This window comes from Salminus brasiliensis, chromosome 25 (assembly GCF_030463535.1).
Source record: "Salminus brasiliensis chromosome 25, fSalBra1.hap2, whole genome shotgun sequence".
Lineage (NCBI taxonomy): Eukaryota > Metazoa > Chordata > Actinopteri > Characiformes > Bryconidae > Salminus > Salminus brasiliensis.
The window spans coordinates 4234141-4258390 of record NC_132902.1 but is presented as its reverse complement, the minus strand read 5'-3'; the positions used below and the strand labels follow the sequence as shown (position 1 = coordinate 4258390).

Sequence of the window (24250 nt, the reverse complement as noted above, 5' to 3'; positions counted from 1 at the left end):
GTGTGTGTGTGTGTGTGTGTGGGTGTGTGTAGATTTGCAGGTGAAGGTGGATCCTCGGACTGAGAGACAGAGAGAGGTGAAATTGTCCTGTAGCTCCACCTGCAGCCTTGGGGAAAAGCTTTCCTACTACTGGAATGGAGAATTCAAGACTTACACAGCAGATAGGCAAATATACTGGCAGACCTGGAGTCAGTCTGTCTGTCACAGGTAGAGCTGCGCTCTACCAACACCAAGCCTTGTTTAAACTCTCCTGCAGATATGAAGATTACAGTGTCCGACACAGAGAGTGGAGGAAAGCAGCTGACCTGTAGCAGCACCTGCACTCTGCCTGACCACCACACCTACATCTGGTACAAGAACGGACAGAGTGAGTCTCACTGCAGATCTGCCTCCTGCTCTGTAGCTGTGGTCAGTGGAGTGGTCAGCTACAGCTGTGCTGTTGAAGGCCACGAGAGCCTCCACTCATCTCCAGTGTGTGAGTGGACATTTTCACACTCTGAATTAAGTCATCTACAGTAAGTTTTCATATGATGTATGATGATAATTCAGTGACCCACACCTAAACAGCAGTGACCAGTATGCGAGTAACGTGAATACACCAGCTGTCTGACCCATCTCAACTAATAAAGGTAACACCTGAATCTGATCTATTTCCAATCAGACTCTCCCAGAAACACCAGAGCAGTGCTGGTTCCCTCTGGAGAGAGAGAGGAGGGAGAGTCAGTGACTCTGAGCTGCAGCTTTGATGCAGACCCTCCTGTTCTCTCCTACTCCTGGTTTAAGCAGAGAGCAGCTGCAGACACACCGCTGACAATAGGCCAGAATTACAGCATCACCAACATCAGCTCCCAGCACAGCGGACATCACAGCTCTACACCCGTTTATCTGGATGTGAAAGGTAAGCAGCAGTCTGCAGTGACTGTGTTCAGTCAGGATGTGTAATTACTGGTGAATTAGCTGTTGTTCTCCTGATCAGAATGAACTGATTCTGTTGAAACACTCAGCTGAGTTGTTGGAGCAGCGTGCTGTTTGGGGAGCTGTTGGAGTGGTCCCTGTTCTGCCTCTCTCTTTCACTGCTGTTCTGTGCATTAAGTGAGTGACAGTATTGTTTATTATTTATCTCTGAATCTCTAAATCTGCATTAAACATCATATTAACCTCAACTTTAACCTCAAATACAAGCTTTTCTGATCTACAGAACTCAAAACTCTAACTGGCCTTTTTGTTTAACCTGTGTGATCAGGAGGAGGAGAGGAGCAGAGAGAGAGACGCATATACCGGTACGGAGAGAGGATTTCACTTTCTTTCTCTCTACATCCTCCTAAAAGCTGCTGCTGAATAAAGACTGAAGTTGTGTTTTCCTCATCTCTCTCTAAAAGACCCCAAATCCTGCAGACCCCACATATACAGCTCTCAACCCCACCACTATCAGCTCAGACTATGATACTCTACAGGTACGTCTACAGTTTTTATATATATGTGTGTGTGTGTGTATGTGTATGTGTGTGTGTGTGTGTGTGTGTGTGTGTGTGTTTTACACTGCATGAGTGTTTAGTTTCCTTAAACCCTGCAACCACAACGTCTGATTATGACTCTCTGACAGTAGGTCTGCAGTTTCCTTGCTTGCAAGTGTGTGTGTGTGTGTGTGTGTGTGTGTGTGTGTGTGTGTGTGTGTGTGTGTGTGTGTGTGTTTCTGTAGTTGGAATATATATCAGGGTGTGTGTGTTTCCAGGCTGTTCGTCCTCATTGAGAGATGAGAAATGCTCCAAAAATAAAGGATAAACGGCTGTGCTACATCACTGTATTCTCCACCATCAGCAGCACCAGCAGCACTTAAAGACACACAGGAGAGGAGTTTGGTGATCATAACAAAGCAGTTTCTGTTTTCAGATTCTTTATGATTCAGTTTATTGTGGATTGATTGTTTAGAACATTGCATTAAAATCTGCCTTTTTTAAGCAGGTCTGAAAAACTGAGGTTCTGCTCAGATAAATGTTCTTTAGTCCTCCTCAGAGCTGCAGATTGATTTAATGAAGGCTTAGTAATAAGCTGCTGTGTTGAATCAGGTGTGTTAACAGAGGTGGAGTGATGGTCTCTGTGGTGCTGTAGTTCTGAGTTTTAGTATTATTCTGAGGACATACTGGTATCTATAAACACTGACATGCTGAAACAGTAGTGGAGTGTGGAAATCCGTGTTTGGTCATTACTTCACCTAGATTAGCTTTTTAGCTCCAGTACTAAACTTCTATTGATGAGAGAGAGACTGATGTAGTTTAATTAGAGTTTATTAGATGTTGCTGTTTCCTGCAGAATTAAAAGGTTAAGATGTAAACAGAGTCATTCAGAGTGGTTTAGTGTAAAATGCTCCATTCTAGAGAAACTTACAGAGTCAAAACTGCTTACAGTGGAGGTGATAGGAACCTGATGTCTGAAGGGCGGTGTGAGTGGTGCCTATAGGAGAAACACTGAGACAAGGACTGCGACAACACAGAGAAGGGATATTGCTGCTGCTGCACGTGGTCCGAGGACCTGGAGCACGCAGACAATGATCCACACCCGGCCCTGCCTGAGCCTCCACCAGCAGTGGGACCCGGGACAGAGCACGCTGGGTCTCCCTGGCAACCATGTCACACAGTGACACCGCCTCCCTTCACCGGACTCCCCAATGGTTGAGTCCCCAGGGTGCACTCTAAGAGGACTCTAAGAGGGGGACTGTGGTGAGAGGAAGGTGGGGTTGCTGGGTCGCCTGACCGTTCATGCTGGGTTCTCTACCTCTGATCACAGACAGCTGCTGCTTGTTCAGGAAGGAGCACCCGCAGCATAAAAGCTCAGCTCTCGTCGGCACGGGAGAGAGGACACTCTCTGATGGAGCTTTTAGAGGCATTCCACTCTTCAGACGTCTGGTTCCCATCACCTCCACTGTGAACAGTTCTGACTCTGTAAGTTTCTCTAGAACAGAGCATTTCACACCAAACCACTCTGAATGACTTTACTTGCATCTCAACCACTGAATTCTGCAGAAATGTTAGAAATGATGGACGTCTCTGTTGATCATCACTGGAGCTGCTGTTCTTCATTCTTCTGCTGGATTCATCTGTATATTTAAAAAAGGAGACAAAAACCTCATTAATAATCAAACTCATTAATAATAAAGTCTTTGATCATCATAAAGTGTATTTTTCATTTGTTTAAAGATCACTTTCTTCTTCTTACCTGCTCTTGGTGATGATGTCCATGACTGATCTTTTGTCTCTTGATGACACGAATCTGTCCACCATCTTCACACAGTCCTCGTGGCTCCCCAGAAATCTCAGGGTGTTTCGAGCATGGAGTCTGTGGAGGAAGAATGATAAAAGGTCATTTTCAGTGCTGGCTGGTAAAGAAAACATGCTGATGGGTGCAGTTCTGACCCAATAGGTGTAAAAACAAGCAACTGCTTACCTCACTTCCTGTGCGGAGTCCAGGGCCAGTTTGCTGACGGCGGTCAGGAACCTGCTGGTGAATTCCTTCTTGCTGGTCAGCACACGAGAAGCCCCCAACTTGTAAGAGAGCTTCTCCAGATGCAGTGCAGTGCATCTTCTCACTGCTGCGTTTCTGTGGCTGGAGAGAGGAGAGTGAACACAGTAAGATACACATCCAGCGTTTACACACAGGTGAACTCTAGACTCACCTTCTAGCAAGATCTTCTCCAAAATGTAGGAAGAGACTCAGCCGTACATCAGTGCTGCCAGTTTGTACTGTGGCTTTAGAATGACCACTGATATTGATCACATGACCACTTCATTTAGTTTACAGTTCAAATCTATTAATAAATATGGAATGTGATGTTTACCTGAATCCACCAGCCAGTAGAGCGTGCAGGACCCGGCCAGGCGAGCAGGTCTGCACCATCGTGCTGAGGGCCACCTCCATGTCCTCTTTGATGAAGTGGCTGGATTCCCCAGCCTTGTGCAGGAGGACACAGGCAGTGCCCTCCACCTCCTTGTCCATCTTCCGCTGCAGGTGGGCATACAGGTGGGACAGGGTGGTCATGGCGGCACGAGACACCATGGAGCGCAGGTTCTTCACCTGAGACAGTGGAGACAAAAGAAGCACAGTGAGCCTCTGTCTCTAACTCAACCACTGACACTTGCTTTAGCATTAATTAGAATAATGTCATTACAGAAGCTGTTGTCCAGAGTGTGTATGAAGTGTGGGTCTTACCTCCTTGATGAGGGCCAAGCAGACGTCATGTAGCTCAGGCAGAAGAACCTCGGCATGGTGTTCCGCCAGAGCGCGCAGCACTTTCAGCCCCTCCATCTTCCTCTCCCTGTTTCAAAAGCAAGACATTAGAATGAGGTGAACACGTCTGGAAGGTGGTGTTATTACAGTAGGAATGATAAAGACTGATTCAGTCAATACACTGAACATTTAACAACAGAGGAGCAGCAGTAGATGGAGATCATTGGGAATTCTCTTCAGACACTTTATAGACTCTGATGTTTAGAAGATTCCATCACTAATTTTATCTGGATACTCCAAAGCATTTTAGTTGTATATTCTCAGGTAACTTCAGCTATTCTAACTCTAGTCTGAGCACTACTCTAAAACACATCACTGCTCCATTAGAACTACATCTTAATTCTGAATGATCAGTGGAAGGTTGGTGGGTCTACTCCAGCTCACTAAAGACATACCATTCCTCATCCTGCAGCAGGCTAAATGCCTGGCCGAGTGCCAGCTCAGGCCGGTCAAGGGGCTGCTCACTAGTCAGGGCTGGGATCTCCAGCACCTCTCCTCTTCCCTGACTACCTTCAGCAAGGTGTGGAGCAGCACTGTTGTTCACAGGCTCCTTGCTGGTTTCTGCTTCCCTTCTCTGTCTAACCACTTTGGAAGCAGCTGTTTGGCCTGCAGCCTCGTCCTGACCCTCTGTCTTTGTCTCCTGCCTAAGTCCAGTCTCACTCCTACCTAGGCCTACCCACCTGGGAATCTTGCTACCTGTGATTATATGAACATGGTTAGAACATCTTGTCTACTTTCATTTATTTGTATTTAATTTTTATCATTTAAGAACAGGGTTTTGCCATGGTTACATGTTTCTAATTTCTAATATAAAGAAATTGTGTTTCTAAGCTATATAGAGTTTGTAGGGAAGTTACATAAGACTCCTAAGATATATGTTCTCTAGGTTATAGATTAAAGACTATTTAAGGGACTGGAACTCACCTGGTGCGTCGTAGGCCTTGTTCTTTTTTGGAGCCACCATCAGTTTGGTAGCAGCAGGTGGAGAGACTGGTGTGAAAACCAAGGGGCGTGAAAAGAACTCCTCCAGAGTAATGGAGTTCCCAGTGGTCTTGTTGTTATCCTTGGTCTCCATGTTCAGCCCCCTCAGTCTGGGAAATCTGCTGGTCTTGGCAGCAGCAGGTGGAGGGACAGGGGTGTGGACTAGGGGGCGTGAAAGGAACTCCTGAAGTGAAAAAGAGTTCCCATAGGCCCTGTTCCCATTCTGAGCCCTAATGTCCAAACCCCTCAGTGTCGAAAACCTGCTGGACTTGGCAGCAGCAGGTGGAGGGACAGGGGTGTGGAGAACAGGAAATTTCAGGTCCTCAGTCTGTTCTTTCACCACCTGTGGGGCTTGAATTTGGACCCTCTGTCTTATCGGAGGCAAACTGCAGGGTGGTGAAGGGTCCATGCGAGACTCCTGAACGCCCACATTTGGGTCGTCCATCATGAGTCTCATTTTCTCCATGTATTCCTGCCGCTTCCTCCTGATGCTCTCTCGAAGGGAGGGGGCAAGAATAATGGGTCCATCTTCCTCTTCCATCTTCTGTAGATCCTGATGAGAAGTCTTCTGAGATGTGCTCTCCTCCACAGTCACACATCTACTGATTACAGTACTGAGAGACCAGCCATTAAATATGGAACGTTACGTGGGAGTGAATCTATTATGACGTCACAGATCGGGGCGTGGTTCTCTGCTGCCTCCACACTATTAGGAGTGAAATATTAGGAGTGTATCATCCAGGGTTGGCTGGAAACACAATGCATGTAACAGTTTTCTGTAATCAGGATAGAAAAAAGTCCAGTTCCAGAGGAAAAAGGCAGTAATCAGATTCCAGCTCCATTCTAAAAACAGTGGGATTACTAACAGAACTACAGTAAACACTCATCACTCTGCTGATTCTCTTGTCTTTCTTCATATCTAGGAGCTAAATTTGGGGCTTAAATGCAGATTTTGCTGAGATTTGATTTCTTTAATGAGAGTTTAGCACTTTCCACAGCGCGCTGTCTCCCTTCAAGCCCCGCCTTATTTCCTAAACCCTCCAATCACTGCTTAGCAACCGTTGTTCTGCAGGACTCCTTCAGCGCTGTTCAGCTCGAGCTCCTGTTTCCGCGGATAGAGTTTGAAGGTGAAGCTCCAGTTCTAGTCATAAGATGTGTCTGGGGGACACAGAGAGCCTGACAGACTGAAGGAGGCTGTTTTCTCCCCGTTTCCAAAAACAACAGCTCATTTGAAAAAGTCAGCTCTGGACTCGTCTGTGGTAAACCTCCCCATGAGCTGAACACACACACCTTAACCAGAGACAGCTGTGTTCACTCAGAGGTGAGTCGTTTGATCTGCTGTTTAGTTGCTAATTTGAGCTGCTTTGACTGAATAAGAAGCTGTGTATGAAAGCACTTGTGGAAAAAGTCGTAGAACCCAGGCGTAGTTTTAGCGGACATGCTAAAAGTTCCTCTTGCTGAAGCGTTCAAATCTTTCTTTACTTGAAATGGATGAGCTGCTTTTACCACGTTGGCTTTGCAGTAACTTTCTGAAGTAGATGAAGTAAATGAGCTCCTCCAGCTGAAGCCCAGTAGAGCAGCAGGGACATCTGATGTCTTCACACATTGCTGCCCCCCAGTGATCAGATCAGGTCATTACATCTGTGATTGGAAGATGTGTTGGTTGATTCTCTGCTTTGGTTTTATTATTGTTCAGATTGTAAAGCATTAATCCATTATTGTAGGCTGTGTTCAATCATCTCTTCATGTTTTAAAGCTCCATCCTCTCCCTGCTGTCACTGCAGTGTTGTAGAAGAGCAGATGCTGCACAGTGGAGGAACCAGGAAGAAATAAGCATTAAAAACTAAACCAAAAGCTGCTTCACAATTTTATTTCTGATGGTCTTTTTGTAAAACACTGTTCAGAGTAATAAATCACACAACGTGAAGCAGAATCACACTTATATCAGTAAATCTAACCAATAACAATAAATGATAAAAACAGTGCAGAAGAATAAAAACATGAATCTTTTAAATCAGTTTCTCATTGAATGAAATGAATGAAATGTGCTGAACATAAAACATATGAATGTAAAATAAACTGAATTAAAGATGAGAATGAAGTGTTTCTAACATGTAAATCTGCTTTAGAGCCTCTAAAGTCTGTTAATACTGGACTCTGAATTCCTCTTTTGGTCAGTACCCGTAGAGGACAGGAGGGGGAGCCACTGTTACAGTTATTTGGTCAGTCTGACAGCAGTCTCTGCTCTCCTCCAGTGTGTGAGAATGAGGTTAAACTGCAGCTATATTTGTAGACAATCACTTAAACCGACCATTTCAGCCCTGACCATGACCTCTGAACCCAAAAGGAGAGAAGTGTCAGATGATCAGAAGGACAGGGCTCTCCCAGGCATCTTCATTGCCCTCTACATTTATCCTGAAGCCTTCATTAGTCATTTTAAATATGAAAGGTCAGGCATTCAATATTCAATAATGTACCAATAACAGTTTCTGTGTGGAGATGCTGACCTTGAAGCCCTGAGGCCTGAAAAGCCTTAAACTGGGTCTCTTGTGGGGAGTCAATCTACATAAACAAAGGTTTGACTCTAGAAATAACTTCATTATGAATAAATGACTCTTAATCTTGGGTACAGCTCATGTAAGAAGTTCCCTCTCCAATCACAAGGCTGATGTGGCTTGTTCTGCTCACACCTTTAACTATAACCTAAACGTTCTCCACCGTTTCACCTCTAAAGCTAAAGCTAACCCAACCACTCAGAACTCCCAGAATTCAGTTTAGAGTCTCTGTTCAGGTTTATCAGCACAGACTGATTTTGGCCTTCTAAAAATCTCCAGTAAAAGGGATTATTGACGGTCAGTCACCTGGTAAAAACTGAGGAGTGTTTATGAACATTGATTAAAAGTCTGGAAGAGCCGAGACTGAACGTCAGTCACGTGACTGATTCTAGAAGAATACACAGCTTTTCAGCTTCAGCTAAACGGTCACTGCAGACACTCTGTGTGTTCGACTGATGTGTTGAACACGGGACTGAGAGTAAAGAAGGGTAAATGTTCTCACTCTAATGACTGATGGTGAGAGATAAGATGCTCTCTCACCTGCTTGACTCTTTGACTTCCTGTTTCAGGACCAGTTACCAAAGATACCAACATTAGTGAGTCAGTGTACAGCTGCATGCAGAACTTTGAGCACCCCTGGTCAGATTACATGATTTTATTGATTTTGAACTGAAAATGTTCAGATTCTGTACAGAGACACTTCTGCGCTTTTTAATACACACTTACTGATTATATACTGAACTGATCTCACACCTGACTGACCAGAGCTCCTAAACACAGAGACAGAGAACTGAAGTCCAGATGTACGTCTGATGCTGGACACAGGCGAGGTCAAGCCTGAAATTTCTAACTCCTACTTTAAATGCAATAAGAGAAAAGCTGATTGCACTTGAATGTATTTATATTCTTGAGTGAACAACAGGAAGTGGCTAAAAGAGGAGGTGTGATGACCACATGCACAAACAGGTCTTCAGGGTCTCAGCCTGCTTTGCTCACTAGTAAGATCAGAAGGTACGAGGACAGGGTGAGTAACAGCACACTAATCTGAGATGAACTCAGTTACAGCTGGGAGCTAAAAGAGTGAGTCTGCTTGATCATTTATTTTAGTCAGAGTTTGTTCTTTTCTTCTTTATTAGTGAAATTTTCTCTAATCTACTCTCTGAATCTATCGGCTACTGATCAGACCCTCGAGTATCAGCGGTCATGTCTTACCAGATGTCAGGAGGTTTTTCAGCAGCAGTGATCCTCATCTTATTAGCAGGTAAACTTTTACATTTTACTGTGTTTATGTGCTTGTGTTTTACTACAGTAACTGTGTTTAGATTAACACACCAGTCTGGTTAAAGGTGCAATAGAATGCATTAGAAAGCAGGAGTATTTGAAGTGGTTCTTTGGTGTGTAAATAGTAAGTATGTGACTTTGGTTGGGGACAGATGTGGTTTTACAAACCTATTCACAATCCTGTGTTTTGGCCTCAGAATAACAAAATCTTTTATGGAGGGCTTGTGAATAATTTGTTAAGCTCTGCTCTGATTGGCTGTTTTTGTCACCATATGGGCTCACACAATAGCCACAGAGCATACCATACACTCTAATACCAGCACAGCTTTGTTTTTAGCACTCCGACAAGAGGATTGTAAATATTTTAGTGTCTGTACATTTTAGACAACCCTCTCGTGCCTCTAGATTGAGAAGCACTGGTTTGTAGCACTGTGGCGTTTTGGGGATGTCTGATATTTGAGTTTTCATTGGTGGAATACATTTTAAATTGTGATTTATTTAAATATGTTAACTAACATAACATAAATATTTAACTAAGTAAGTTGTGAGTCCTGGAGAACAGCATGGGACAGAGGATAGAGTCCTAATTACTGTTGCCAAATGTGTACATCATCAAATCTGCCCAAACTACAGTTAGAAATGCACCTCGGTCAGACTGCCACAATCTGAGCTGTTGATGTTGGCTGGAGTTGGCTGCTCACCTCTCTGGATGTGTGTGTGCTCACTGCCCCTAGTTCATTAGTGTATATGTGTATGTGTGTTCAGTACCACTACTACAGATGGGTAAAATGCGGAGGACACATTTCGCTGTACATAGTACAGTGACAAATATGTGCACCTTTACCTTTACCTTTTTTACTTTTTAAAAAATGTGATCTTTCCAAATATTCAACAGAAATGCACCAATCATCCAGGAATGCACATTATGGGTGTTTGTATTCTAACCCATGTCGAGCTCCACATCCACTATTTTACACTGTTCTGTTGCTCTGTGGTTATCACATGATCATACCACCACCCAGCTTCACACATTACTGTGTGGTCACTCTGCCAGTCAGAGCACAAGAGTTTCCCCCCTCATATCTGAATGTGTGTGTGTGTGTGTGTGTGTGTGTGTGTGTGTGTGTGTGTGTGTGTGTGTGTGTGTGTGTGTGTTGCAGGAGTTGATGCTCAGCACAGTGTAACTCTCCCCTCTCAGAGTCTCTGTGCTGTTACTGGATCTACAGTAAAAATCTCCTGCAAATATACAACACCTGATTCCTCCAGTGTCAGAGAGAGAGAGTGGATCCACAGCTCTGATGGAGAAGAACGAGTCCTGAGCTCCACTGAAAGAGGAGTGTCTGTAAGAACAGAGCAGAATGAGTGTGAGCTGACAGTGAGGGATGTGAGAGTGAGACACTCTGGAGTTTATAACTTTAGATTTAGAACATCAAGCAGTGACTGGATATCAGCCTCATCTGGAGTTCAGCTCACTGTTACAGGTACACACACACACACAGAGTCTCTGTGTTTACACATTACATGTGATTTAAAAAAAATGTTTAGATATAATTTGTGTATGTATGTGTGTGTGCGTATGTGTAGATTTGCAGGTGAAGGTGGATCCTCAGACTGTAGGACAGAGGCAGGTGAAACTGACCTGTAGCTCCTCCTGCAGCCTCGGTACAAACCTGTACTACTACTGGTTCAGGAACGGACAGCACCGGACTTCTGGATATGATGCCTCCATTGTGCTCGACTCCACCAGACCATCTGGTGAGGGCAGCTACTATTGTAAGGTGTACATCAGCAGTCAGTGGAAACGGTCTGCTGCAGTGTGTAAGTTTCAGTAAAAACTATGATGATCTATAATCTAGTTATTATTTTCCTTCATGTTCTGTCAGTGATCTGCAGAGTAAAGAAAGAGCTTTTAAACCATTTCACCCATTTCACTACTATGGGTGTATGAACAGATTTTTGGAGGGGACCCTCACTTTCTTTAAAAATGTATTTTGCCCAAACACTTATTTACCCAAACAATAAAACCGTATAAAAGATGAAAAAACAGAAAACATAAATGTGATCATGATCAGCAGCCTCTGGAGCTACAGGCACATGTTCCGCTAGAGCTACTGCTTCTGTAACAGTGTTTGAATTACAGGGAAGTGAAGAAGACATTATTTATAACAGTACACAGTCTTATGCAAAAGTTTGGACACACGTTTGGCTAATTAACACATTTTGTCTTTATTTATTTTATTGAAAAGTAGTAAACACAACCTCTGTAGCTTGGCTAACTGGGTAGTTCCTAAACAGAGCTATTACAGACAACAGTGCTGCCCAGAAAGAGAGTGAATACAAAACACTACACTGTAACAACTGCACCTGTATCATAACTGCACTAACAAATACATGAACATAATAGAACTACTGGATCTAAAAATGTTCTCTTTATTTAAATAGTGTAATTACACTCAGTACTGTACACACAGTATTCATCTACTGTACCCAACAACAGTAACATCAGTGAACTGTGCTCCTGCTGCATAAGCTGTCCTCAGACACTACCTCAGCCACTACCCTAAATGATAAAATATATACATAATAACACAGTTCATCTCTTTATCAAGACTTTTACATTTCCCAGATCAGTTAGTGAAGTTTGGAGTAAACCATAACATTTCTGACTGTAGTTTATCCTTTACTGTATTAATAAACAAATCTTTATAATGGAATCTAAACTAATGGAGTCACTTCACAGCAGACAGACAGACAACCCTACACAGAGTGTAGTGCTCGTCACTGGTATCATTTATTGTGTGTGTGTGTATGTTCCAGGTGTGCTGGGTAAACAGTGCTGGGGTGTGACTTACACTGCTAAACGTGTGTGCGCTCTGAAAGGATCATCAGTTGATCTCTCCTGCTCTTATAAATACCCTGGAGGACACACGGTGACTAAATCAGTGTGGTTCATTAAAGAGCAGAGTGGTGCTGAACCTGTGGATCTGAGAGAGGATGAGGAGTATCAGGGCCGAGTGCAGAACAGACAGAGCTCCCAGAATGACTGTAGCATGATAATCACTGACCTGAGAGAGGGAGACGCTCAGACCTACAGATTCAGATTCTACACTGATGATCCAGGAGGCAAATATACTGGCAGACCTGGAGTCAGTCTGTCTGTCACAGGTAGAGCTACACTCTATTAAATAAGTTTAGTTTATTATAAGAATATTCTGTAAATGAATAGAACACCAGACCTTGTTTAAACTCTCCTGCAGATCTGAAGATTACAGTGTCAAACACAGAGAGTAGAGGAAAAAAGCTGACCTGTAGCAGCACCTGCACTCTGCCTGACCACCCCACTTACATCTGGTACAAGAACGGACAGCCTTTATCTAACAGGTACAACAGATGGCTATATGTGCATGACAATACTGTGGATGCAGGCAGCTACTCCTGCGCTGTAAGAGGATATGAGAAGCTCCGCTCTCCTGCTGTCTGTAAGAACCTCACTGTAAACTTCTCCCTCCTTCTGTCTGATTACAGTAAACTCATATTCAGTGATATCCAGTAGATATGAGACGCTGATGTTTTAGCATGTCTGTTAGAATTCAGTTTGTACTGGAGGTGGTTTGGTGTTTGGGGTTTGTTTATGATTGTAAATCTGATTGATTTATAATTTCCTTTTGTTTCTTTCAGGTTTTTTAAACCAGAGCAGCTGCTGGAGTGTCTCTTACTCCACCCAGACTATCTGCACTCTGATTGGCTTATCAGTGGACATCCACGGATACTACACCTTCCCTCGTCAGCAGCCTGACCCCCAGCCTGCCTGGTACATCAGACTCCACACACAGGACAGAGAGCTGAGTCCTGTAGATGGCCGAGTGGAGTTTTTCAGTGAGAGAGCGAATATGATCACACTGAGACTGAACCATCTCACACAGAGCAACGCAGCAGAATATCTCCTCCGATTTAAAGCCCCCTACTGGAAACACACACACAGCTCTGCTGGTGTCTCTCTCTCTGTCACAGGTAGGAGCCGTGTGTTATGTTTGTCTCTCAGTGTTAATCTGTGTCTGAGCTGTAAAGACATTGATGGGAGTCTGTCACAGGCCTGCAGGTGAAAGTGGAAACTGCTGCAGAGGAACAGACAGTAACACTGATCTGCAGCAGCACCTGCACTCTGCCCAATAACCCCACTTACATCTGGTACAAGAACGGACAGAGTGAGTCTCACTGCAGATCTGCCTCCTGCTCTGTAGCTGTGGTCAGTGGAGCGGTCAACTACAGCTGTGCTGTTGAAGGCCATGAGAGCCTCCTCTCTCCTCCAGTGTGTGAGTGGACATTTCTACGCTCACTAATAATCTAATCTTCTATCATTCTACTAATAAGTGAAACATGATTGTTTACCAACTTTCCAACCAGACTCTCCCAGAAACACCAGAGCAGTGCTGCTTCCCTCTGGAGAGAGAGAGGAGGGAGAGTCAGTGACTCTGAGCTGCAGCAGTGATGCAGACCCTCCTGTTCTCTCCTACTCCTGGTTTAAGCAGAGAGCAGCTGCAGACACACCGCTGACAACAGGCCAGAATTACAGCATCACCAACATCAGCTCCCAGCACAGCGGACTCTACTACTGCACCGCTCACAACCAGCTAGGACATCACAGCTCTACACCCGTTCATCTGGATGTGAAACGTAAGCAGTTGTAGAATGATGATCAGTTTGGATTACACCCTCTCTTTGATTTAGGGATTTTGTAACATGGCTGATATACTGTATAGTTGTAGTGGGATGTTTTACACACATTTATCATGGACATGAATATCATGACAAACATCTTTAGTAGAAAATATGTTTTTTTATTTGTCCACCTGCTTTATTTTTTTTATCAACACAGGGTCATTGGCTTATGAATTATTTGGTGTTAAATGTCTTTTAATTTGCCTAAACCAATACCTCTTAACTTCCTGTTGGTGATCATGATTGTCTACAGCTGGTAGCTTCTGTCTCCAGGGTTTGGTTGAAAGCAGTCATTGATTTGGCCAACACACAGTACATGGGTGTGTAAGTCCAAGGAGCTCAGTGCAGATCTGAGAAAGATCTTATGTAGACTTACACAAGTGCAGATTCAGAGATCATCAGTTTAAACAATTATAGGTAAGAACAGCTTATTGGAAGGTGTCGTCACTAGGGTCTGTAAGAAGACCCAAACTGTCACCATCAGCTAAGACGAAAACGGTTCAGATGGTCAGAAACAACATAAGAACCATCAAGGCACAGGCCTGCCATTAACTGGAAGTTGCTGGAACAGCAGGTTTTACATTGGACTTAAAGGTTGCAGTCCACAAAAGAAGGCCCTGCTCCTAAATCAACACCTTTAAAGCTCTTTGCAGCTGAACCACACAGACAAAAGAAAAGCCTTCTGGAGTTGATTGTTCACAGTGACCAGAAGCTTGTTTGGAGAAGTAAAGCTGAGCCGTTAAACACCAGAGCATCATTCTCAGACATTTTTTCTGCAAGTATAGCACTGGTATATTGCAAAAAGTGAATGGAATAATGACAAAGGCAGACTACCCCAGAACTCTTCAGCAAGACGGTTGAAACTTGACGCTGAGCCCAAACACATTAGTGTAATTGATAAAGCAGACTCTGACCTTAACCTTGGGTTCAATTCTGATAAGAGAAGTCAAATATCCACGCAGAATTCTGCTAGAGGCTTGTTGATGGCTACCCAAAGCGTCTGGTCATGGTGCAACTTGCTAAGGGACATCTGACCTAATATTAGATAAAACATGCTGAGTGTATGTAAACTACACAGCTGTGGATCATAACTGTATATGTTAGCACTTCTGTCAAATATTTAAATGTGAGAATTACTGAAGGAGAGGAAACTACTGACCCATTACTGACTGTATAATAAAGTCCACCCGAATCTCACTGTGTGACTTATTGCTCTTTTAATAAAATCTAAATACACAATAAAGGCATAAAAAACAGTATGGGTGAAATATTTAACTCCTTGATTTAGGTAGATAGATAGAGGGCTTTATTCACATTGATAAAATGCACATAACAGCTGTGAACACATTTATAGTGAAGCCTTGGTCTTTGGTCTTAGAAGTCATAAACTAGCAGTTTCAGGGTCAGAGTGAAGATTTTTATGAAATAATTTCCTTTTTGATTTTTTTCTTCTCTGTAATTTATGATGTGGTTCATGGTTTATTTCTGAAGGTCCAGAGGTGAGCTCAGTGCCAAAGCTGGTCACAGTGGGAGTGATGGTGGTCTTGGTGGCTCTGATACTCATCACAGCAGTTCTGTGGTTGTGGTATGTAAACTATTAATCAGATAAACGTGTGAACATGAATTTCATTAAATGAAAGCTTTAACTTCTGTCAACACTGCTGACTGTCTCTCAGGAGGAGAAAGTCTGAAGAGCACAAGAGCACTGAGGAGAGTGAACAGGTGAATATATTAGAGAGGAGAGACTAAACATCATCAAATGTAGCCTATTTTCAAACCTCTCTCTCTCTCTCTCTCTCTCTCTCTCTCTCTCAGTGTGACTCTCCTCCTGTGTATGGTAACATTTCAGTCCTAGCCATGACCTCTGACCTCACACAGAGAGAGGACTCAGGTGAACAGGACGACGTTCACTACTCCAGTGTTCAGTTCAGACCTTCTCACACACACAGGGAATCTCCAGCCTCTACTTCCAGACCTTTTCTAGATCCCACAGAAGAGCAGGATGTACTGTATGCTGCTGTGAACTTCAGCACACACACTGCTGCCCCCCAGTGAGTAAACCCTGTCATTACAGCTTCACTCATTCTGCACTGCTTTAGTACTTAATGTTTATCTAGAACGTCTCTTCATCTCTTCTTCTACAGGGTTCTGGTTGCTGAAGCAGTCAATGACCAGACTTACAGTCAGATCCACAAACATACATCACACAATAAAACACCGGTCTAAAGTTTAGATCAGAGGGGTTTTCTCAGGGGTTTTCTGAAGACAGCAGAACTAAAAGTAACTCGCTACAGATCGGCTTCGTCTGACATTCCTCTAATGAACTTTTAACGAAAGGCTCATACAATTAGGATGACGATGATTGCAGCATTGTCCTCCTCGTCCTACAGAGCAGCAATCCAGCTGCTCCATCAACACCCACTTCTCTCACTGTTTAAAATCACATGACCGGTTTTAAGGAGTTGTCGGATGATGAACTTGCACAGCTTCTATTATTGAGGACAGGACCAGAAGTACCCCTCCATAAACTCTTAAACCAGCTGTATCAAGCTGTCATTACAGGCTAAAACAAGAAGACGCAGCAGAGCTTAGCCAGCAGCATATGGCCTCCTGTTTATAATATTGATAGTTTTGATGTTATAATATTGACAAACAGTCTTACAGAGTATTACAGTCTGATAACTCTGACAGTAGGTGAACTTTGTTCACTGAGGTTTAGATAGAAATTGCTGTTTGTAGCTGAAGCCTCTCTGTTCGTTCCCCTCAGACCAGCTTGAGTTGCTCAACTGACTTCTGATACTGGCTTCTGATACTGGTTTCTGATACTGGCTTCTGATACTGGTTTCTGATACTGGCTTCTGATACTGACTTCTGATACTGGTTTCTGATACTGGCTTCTGATACTGGCTTCTGATACTGGTTTCTGATACTGGTTTCTGATACTGGTTTCTGAGGACATGCTGGTATCTAACCAACTACAGTGCTCTCTGTTAATCCAAAATGTTAATAAACCTCAAACATGAATGTTTAAGTAAGTAAAAGTGAGGTTTTGGCTTTCTTGGGATAATGTCTCTATTTGCACAATTATTGGGCAACTATTATTGTGCAGAATCTTTACGCAGATAAATGAAAAACACATTTTTCCATCTCACTTATTTATTCAGATCTGTTCAACTCAAAACCTTCCAATAAACATTTCTGACACATAAAAATCAGTGACAATATAGCCACCCAGAGGGAGTAGATGTAACCCTGTGGAGAGTGAAGCTGCTCTAATGGTGGAGTTAAAGAGAGTGTAAAGCTCTGCAGACATGCAGTGAATATTCTGCTCTACAGAGGAGAAATACGCGCCTCTATGCTGTGCTGTGCTCCTGGAAGTTCTGCTGGCTGATGGATCATTTTGTAAAACGGCTTTAAAGAGCTGACACTGTCTGGTAAGTAAGTTTACTGTGTTCTAAACAGCAAACAGCATTTTTTTCAACCCGACATCATTTCAGAGTTAAAACAATGTTAGCTCCTTAGCTAACGATGCTGCTAGCAGCTCCACCCTAAACTGAGGCTTTCATAATGGGAGCGTTAGCATGGTGGCTAAGTGGGTAGGAGCCCATAGTGTTAACTAGTTCTCTGACTGCATGATGGGTTTGTTTAACATGGCTTAACTCAGGACTCTGAAACATGAGCCAGCATCAACTTTGTTGAGTCCTGAGTGAATTTGCCATGTTTACAGAAACTGGAGTGATGTTAGACAGTTAGGGAGAGCTCAGTAACTCGCTGTATTTTGAGAAGTGCAGGGTGGACTATATGAAGGGCAGTTGGCTCCTAACGGGACAAGGTGTCTGCTTTGATCCAAACTGTGAGATGTTTCAGGTGTCTGTGGCTGATAAAGTCCTGCTCCTAACTGATATACAGTAGAAATGCTCCACTAAATGACCAAAACATTATTTCTGCTACTTTTTACCTGTGCTGCTCAAATACATACTACCATAAAGAAGAAAAAGCCTGACATCATGGTGTTTGACCAGTCTGACATAGAAGTGAACTGTTTGTAATTTGTCTAATCTGAATGTTGTTTGGTTGGGTTCCCTTCGGGGGAGAATCAGGAGGAAGCGGCAGGAGTACATGGGGGGGAAAATGAGCCTCATGATTAATGGCCCAAATGTCAGACATTAGTTCAGGATGCCATTTTCAGACGGATCTGTGGCTTGATCCATGGTCATGATCAGCCATAAAACCAAACTGGCATCAGTGTGGGTGACCCTTCACCACCCTGTAGTTCCTCCAATAAGGTTAAGGCCAAGTTCATGCCCCAAAGATAGGGGTAGTGAGGAAAGCTCTCCCTTCAAGGTTGAAGAAGACCCCTGTCTCCCCACCTGCTGCTGCCAAATCCAGCAGCTTTTCATCACTGATAGGTCTGAACAATAAGGTTCATGATGGAAACAGGGCCTATGAGAACTTCTTTCACGCCCCTTGCTCCACACACCTGCCCCTCCAAGATCCCCAGGTGGGTAGGCCTAGGTAGGCAGAGGATGTGTCCAGTTAAAGCTGACGTGTAGCCTGAAAAACAGAGCTGCCCAAACTGAGACTGGGCTTAGCCAGGAGAGGAGGACAGAGAGCCAGGTGGAGCTGCTGCTCCTCTGTTGTTAAATGTTCAGTGTATTGACTGAATCAGTCTTTATCATTCCTACTGTAATAACACCACCTTCCAGACGTATTCACCTCATTCTAATGTCTTGCTTTTGAAACAGGGAGAGGAAGATGGAGGGGCTGAAAGTGGTGCGCACTCTGGCGGAACACCATGCCGAGGTTCTTCTGCCTGAGCTACATGACGTCTGCCTCTTCAAGGAGGTAAGACCCACACTTCATACACACTCTGGATAACAGCCTTTTGTCCAGTCTGTTGTCACCATTTCAAAACTCTGAATACACTTAGCACAGCATGTGTCTGCTGTGGACTGAACCTTTAACGCAACTGATGCTGTTTTTTACAGAATATGCAGTCAGTTTACATGTTTCTACTATGCTTACATTGTCTGTACACACAAGCTGACCCAATACTAAAATTCTGGATCTTTCTTGTCTCGTTTACAAATGCTGACACACAGAATCCCACAAGTAAAACCTAATGTTAAAAAACTTAAATGTATCCTAAAACAAGTTCTTCTGCTACAGCAACAGGTAAAAAGGTTACACTAAAACTGCTGATACACATTTCTGAATGTACAGATCATTGAGAAATTGAGAAATAGCTGATGTACTGATATGTGGACAGAAATATTACTCATCAGTAGTATTCAAAAAGAGTTTATCAGAGATTAAAACAGCACTGCTGTGGTAAATTTGTGTATGTTAGCAACAATATTAAGCATATTTATCTCCTAACATGTACTATATACTAATCTTAACAGTGCAAGTTGACCTGCAGTTGGAACAGATACACACTCCCTACAATGAAGCTACTGGTAAATTTCTCTTTCAGCTGTTAACAGAAGAATATCTATAGTTACCAAAAACACCAGCTGGTCCAACTGGACAGGTGATCTTTAACAGCCCTCACAGCATTTTACTTGAGGCAGGAAGTTGTAGATGTTGAAGCCTGTGTCTACTGATAGTTTTACAGTGTTGTTTGTGGTAGAATTCCTGTTTTTTGTTTAAGGAACAGTAGCTTCTCTGCTTATGAATGTGAAATTATCTTGGAAGGTCAAGCAGCACAAGAAGAGTAGTGCAGCCCCTATCCTGTGAAGTAAGTAGATCATCATCTGAGAATTTCCCTACTGTGGGACTAATAAAGGATTATCTTATCTAATTTGTGACTCTTAGTAATGCCATTTTAAGTGCTGTTTTTGGTCTAAATCCAGACCTTGTGAATGCTAAATAACTTTGATCTTGAATATATTAGATTGGAGAGACTGTAAACATCATCTCTCTCTCTGTTTCAGTCCTAAGCATGACCTCTGACCCCAAACAGACAGAGATCAGAATGACGTTCACTACTCCAGTGTTCAGTTCAAATCTTCTCACACACAGTCTTTACACAGTCCTCGTGGCTCCCCAGAAATCTCAGGGTGTTTCAAGCATGGGGTCTGTGTAGGAAGAATGATAAAAGGTCATTTTCAGTGCTGACTGGTGAAGAAAACATGCTGATGGGTTCAGTTCTGACCCAATAGGTGTAAAAACAAGCAACTGCTTACCTCACTTCCTGTGCGGAGTCCAGGGCCAGTTTGCCGACGGCGGTCAGGAACCTGCTGGTGAATTCCTTCTTGCTGGTCAGCACATGAGAAGCCCCCAACTTGTAAGAGAGCTTCTCCAGATGCAGTGCAGTGCATCTTCTCACTGCTGCGTTGGAGAATATTGGAGAATAATGGAGCGGTTGCAATATTGGCCTAATTTAGATTAACAGAGACACCCAAATATTAATGAGCTCTGTTACCTCCCTCACTGCTCATTTTCCTTCTCCTCAGTGAGGAGAGCAGCTGGTCAGACTGAGTCTCATTGCAGCATATCAAATATGTATCGGATTTCGATCCCACATATAAAGCCACTTTTACCTGAGGCACGTCTTCATTAGTCAGTCTGAATATGAAAGGCCAGGCCTGTTTTGAATAATGTACCAGTTTAACAGTTTCTATGTGGAGATACTGACCTTCAAATCCACAGAAAACAGTGGAAATTCACTGTGAGGTAAAGAAGACCAAAAGTGTCTCATGTTATACTAGAGAATGACCTCATACTGAATGAGTCCTGATAAGCCTGAAATGAGGCCTGAAGGTAAGAGGAACAGGCCTTATGACTGGAGGGTCGCCAGTTCAATCCCCTGAACCGACAGGACCTGACTGAAGTGCCCTTGAGCAAGGCATTCAACCCTCAACTGCTCCCCGTGTGCTGCAGCTAGGGCCGCCCGCCGCTCCGGGCACTCTTCCCTAGTGTGTGTGTTCGCTGCACAGATGGGTTGAAAGTGGAGTACAAATTTCAATGTGTGCAGCACATCTAAACTCTACTAGTAGATTTCTCACCACTGTAACCCTCATGTTCCTCTTTCAGCAAACCAGCATGGGTGATGTAGTTTGTGTGCGAGATGTAGAACTATACAGAAGTTAAAGAAGTGTATGTAGTGTATATGTCTATCTGCATGAAGCCTACAGAACTGTCATGTGGCAGCCAGTATAAGTAAGTATATAAGGAGTAAGTGCCTCCTTGCTGACTGTTAATTTTAACTGAATGCAAAGAAAAAGGGAAGGAAACCCACACACACATACATGCACACACATGCACACACACACACACGTCCTGTTGCCACACTCTGCACTGCACACTAGTTTTGATGGCTGTAAGAGACCCTTACACAAGGATGTAAGTAGTTTTTAATTATGTCTGAATCATCTCTGTTTTATATATTAATGTAGTGTAATTATGTAAATAGGTCAGGATCTCGTCCTGCTGTCAATCACAAAATCGCATTTGTCCTTTCCAGTGTCTTGAATCAAGCATCTACCTACTGGAGGCTTATGGTCCACACAAATGCCTATAGCCATCCTGTGTTAGCAAATTGGCTGTATGTAAAACAGTACGAGACGCTGTATGAAGTTGATTTACTCTGCATTAGTCAAATGTGGCTCAAGTTACAGATTTAGTGGGTTAACAGCACTATAGGAAAATAAATAAATTGCACTATAGGTAAATTTATTATTCAGGTTATTATAGAATAATTCTACAGAACAGCACCACACTGAAGCCCAACACACTGTAGAGAACTAACACCCTATAGGGGTTCTGTAGAGCTGGGCGTTTGTAATTCTACTGTAAAGGAGTTCAAATGAACTGGTTCAGAAAAAGAAAACAAGCTTCCTGTCACTACAACAGAGACCCCCAAACCTATACTCTACTATATTAAACTACAGACAACACTATAGAAATAATGTCATGTAAAGTATGCATGTGAGGACACACAGTGTCATTGATGTGATGCATCAAAAGCATTTAGCAGCGCCCCCTTGTGGAGAAAGTCCTTTTAATCCAGACTGAGGGAGTGAGAATGTGAGTGCGTTACAATGAGATTCATGAGGTTCTTCTCATCTAATAAATCAAACCTGTAGTTCAAAATGTTAGACTGGTTTAAATACTGCAGCCTAACGAGCTAAACCGCTAATCAGCATATATATATATATATATATATATATATATATATATATATATATATATTCATGAATAATATTCATCACACTTAAATGTTGTTGCATTTTAAACAGACTGAAAGTGGAAGTGTGTGTGAGCTAAACGGAAAAACTATGATGTCAGAATATGAGATATCTGCTCACCAGTGTAGGATGAATAAGCATGAGCAGAGCAGTGATCAGCTCAGTTACTTCTCATAGGTAGAACCATGACTGCTGGCTCTTTTCTTTTAGTCAGGGTTCATTTCTGATCATTTTCAGCTCCAATTTGACTTTTAACATGTTCTTTTCTGGGCTTTTAAGAGCTGTGTTTGAGGGGTGATGCTGCCATGTCTGCTACAGCAGCAGTGATCCTCATCTTACTGACAGGTAAACTTTTACATCTTATTACGATACTGATAGAATTCCAGCTCTGAGTTCAGTTCTAGAGGATTCAGCTTTCCTCCACAATCACACCTAGTTCAGCTCAGCAGTTAACTGCTGGGTTTAGGAGACATTGCTTTTAAACACACACAACAAGGACAGTAGTGAGGGATTAATAGCAGCACTTCTGTTTAATGATCTATCAAAGAGTCACTGACTGTAGAAAGAAGCTGTTGATAGAACTGGAGAGGTGTCAGTGGTCTTGTTCACTCAGGTACACAAACTGCAGATCTCACACAGAGAGCAGATATGTTCATTCTAGCAAAACTGTGTGAAGCTCTATGTTAAACGGTTTAATCTGAGGTTCCTCACTTTCTCTGTGGTTTTTACACAACCGGTCAGCTCTACACGTCATGGTGTTGCCCATAGTAACAGCAGCAGTACCTAACACTGTGGTTAATCAGTCAGTTAGACCGTGAGAGATATCATTTCATGTTGTGTGTGTGTGTGTGTGTGTGTGTGTGTGTGTGTGTGTGTGTGTGTGTGTGTGTGTGTGTGTGTTGCAGGAGTTGATGCTCAGCACAGTGTAACTCTCTCCTCTCAGAGTCTCTGTGCTGTTACTGGATCTACAGTAAAAATCTCCTGCAAATTTACAACACCTGATTCCTCCTGTATCAGAGAGAGAGAGTGGATCCACAGCTCTGATGGAGAAGAACGAGTCCTGAGCTCCACTGAAGGAGGAGTGTCTGTAAGAACAGAGCAGAATGAGTGTGAGCTGACAGTGAGGGATGTGAGAGTGAGACACTCTGGAGTTTATAACTTCAGATTTAGAACATCAAGCAGTGACTGGATATCAGCCTCATCTGGAGTTCAGCTCACTGTTACAGGTACCAGTACATACACTCACAGTCTCTGTGGAATGCGATTGACAGAATTTTAGTATATGGTGTGTCTGTCTGTGTCGGTGTGTGTGTGTAGATTTGCAGGTGAAGGTGGATACTCGGACTGAGGGACAGAGAGAGGTGAAATTGACCTGTAGCTCCACCTGCAGGCTCAATAAGAGTCTTTCCTACTTCTGGTTCAGGAATGGAGAATTCAAGACATACACAGCAGATTCCTCCATTGTGCTCCAGACCAGTCCATCTGATGAGGGGAGCTACTACTGTAGGGTGTCAGGAAGCTGGCATCGCTCCTCTCCAGTGTGTAAGTCTGTCTCACACCTAACTTTATCCCAGGTTAGAGAGTTCATTTCAAGCAGAGTTTCTCTTCTAGAAAATGACATGAAAACAGTCATAATTCTGCTCTCTTCTCTCAGATTTTAAAGAGGGAACGATTTTATATTCAATACTCAAACCTGCTTGAATAAGAGCTGCTTAATTTCAGTCAGACTTGAAACGAGACAGAGCAGCAGGTTACTGATGACCTTCCCACACAGTTAGGAAATACCAAATAATCACTCTCTAATCAAAACCATGTATCATATAATCTCATTTTATCTTCTTGCATTAATGGTTTTCAGTGTAAATTAAATAATTCTACCTCCTCCTGTACAGTTATCATTTTGGAGATGATGGTTGTGTTAAGACAGTGAGGATCTACTGCTGTACCACAGACTGTAACTGCAGGTGTTTTCAGTGTTTTCAGTTTCAGGTATTTTTTATTTTTCTAATAAGTTAGTTTGTGTGTTTCAGGTATTTCTGCTGATTCAGATCAGAAGAGCTGCTGGAGTGTCACTTACTACCCCAAAGCTATCTGCGCTCTGATTGGCTCATCAGCATCCATAAACTGTTACTACACCTACCCTGATAATCAGAAGGTCACTAAATCAGTGTGGTTCAATAAAGAGCAGAGTGGTGCTGAACCTGTGGATGTGAGAGAGGATGAGGAGTATCAGGGAAGAGT

At 43.1% G+C, this 24250-nt stretch overlaps 1 protein-coding gene across 1 annotated transcript; it reads left to right on the top strand.

The window, feature by feature from the left end:
* The first annotated feature begins 9020 nt into the window (after positions 1-9020).
* On the top strand, positions 9021-15566 carry LOC140547752 (sialoadhesin-like). Its single transcript, XM_072670888.1, has 9 exons — positions 9021-9078; positions 10683-10853; positions 11916-12263; positions 12356-12371; positions 12793-12805; positions 13222-13411; positions 13503-13772; positions 15309-15402; positions 15494-15566. Exons 1-9 carry the CDS (start codon positions 9021-9023, stop codon positions 15564-15566), a joined length of 1233 nt encoding a protein of 410 aa, XP_072526989.1.
* The last annotated feature ends 8684 nt before the right edge of the window (positions 15567-24250 follow it).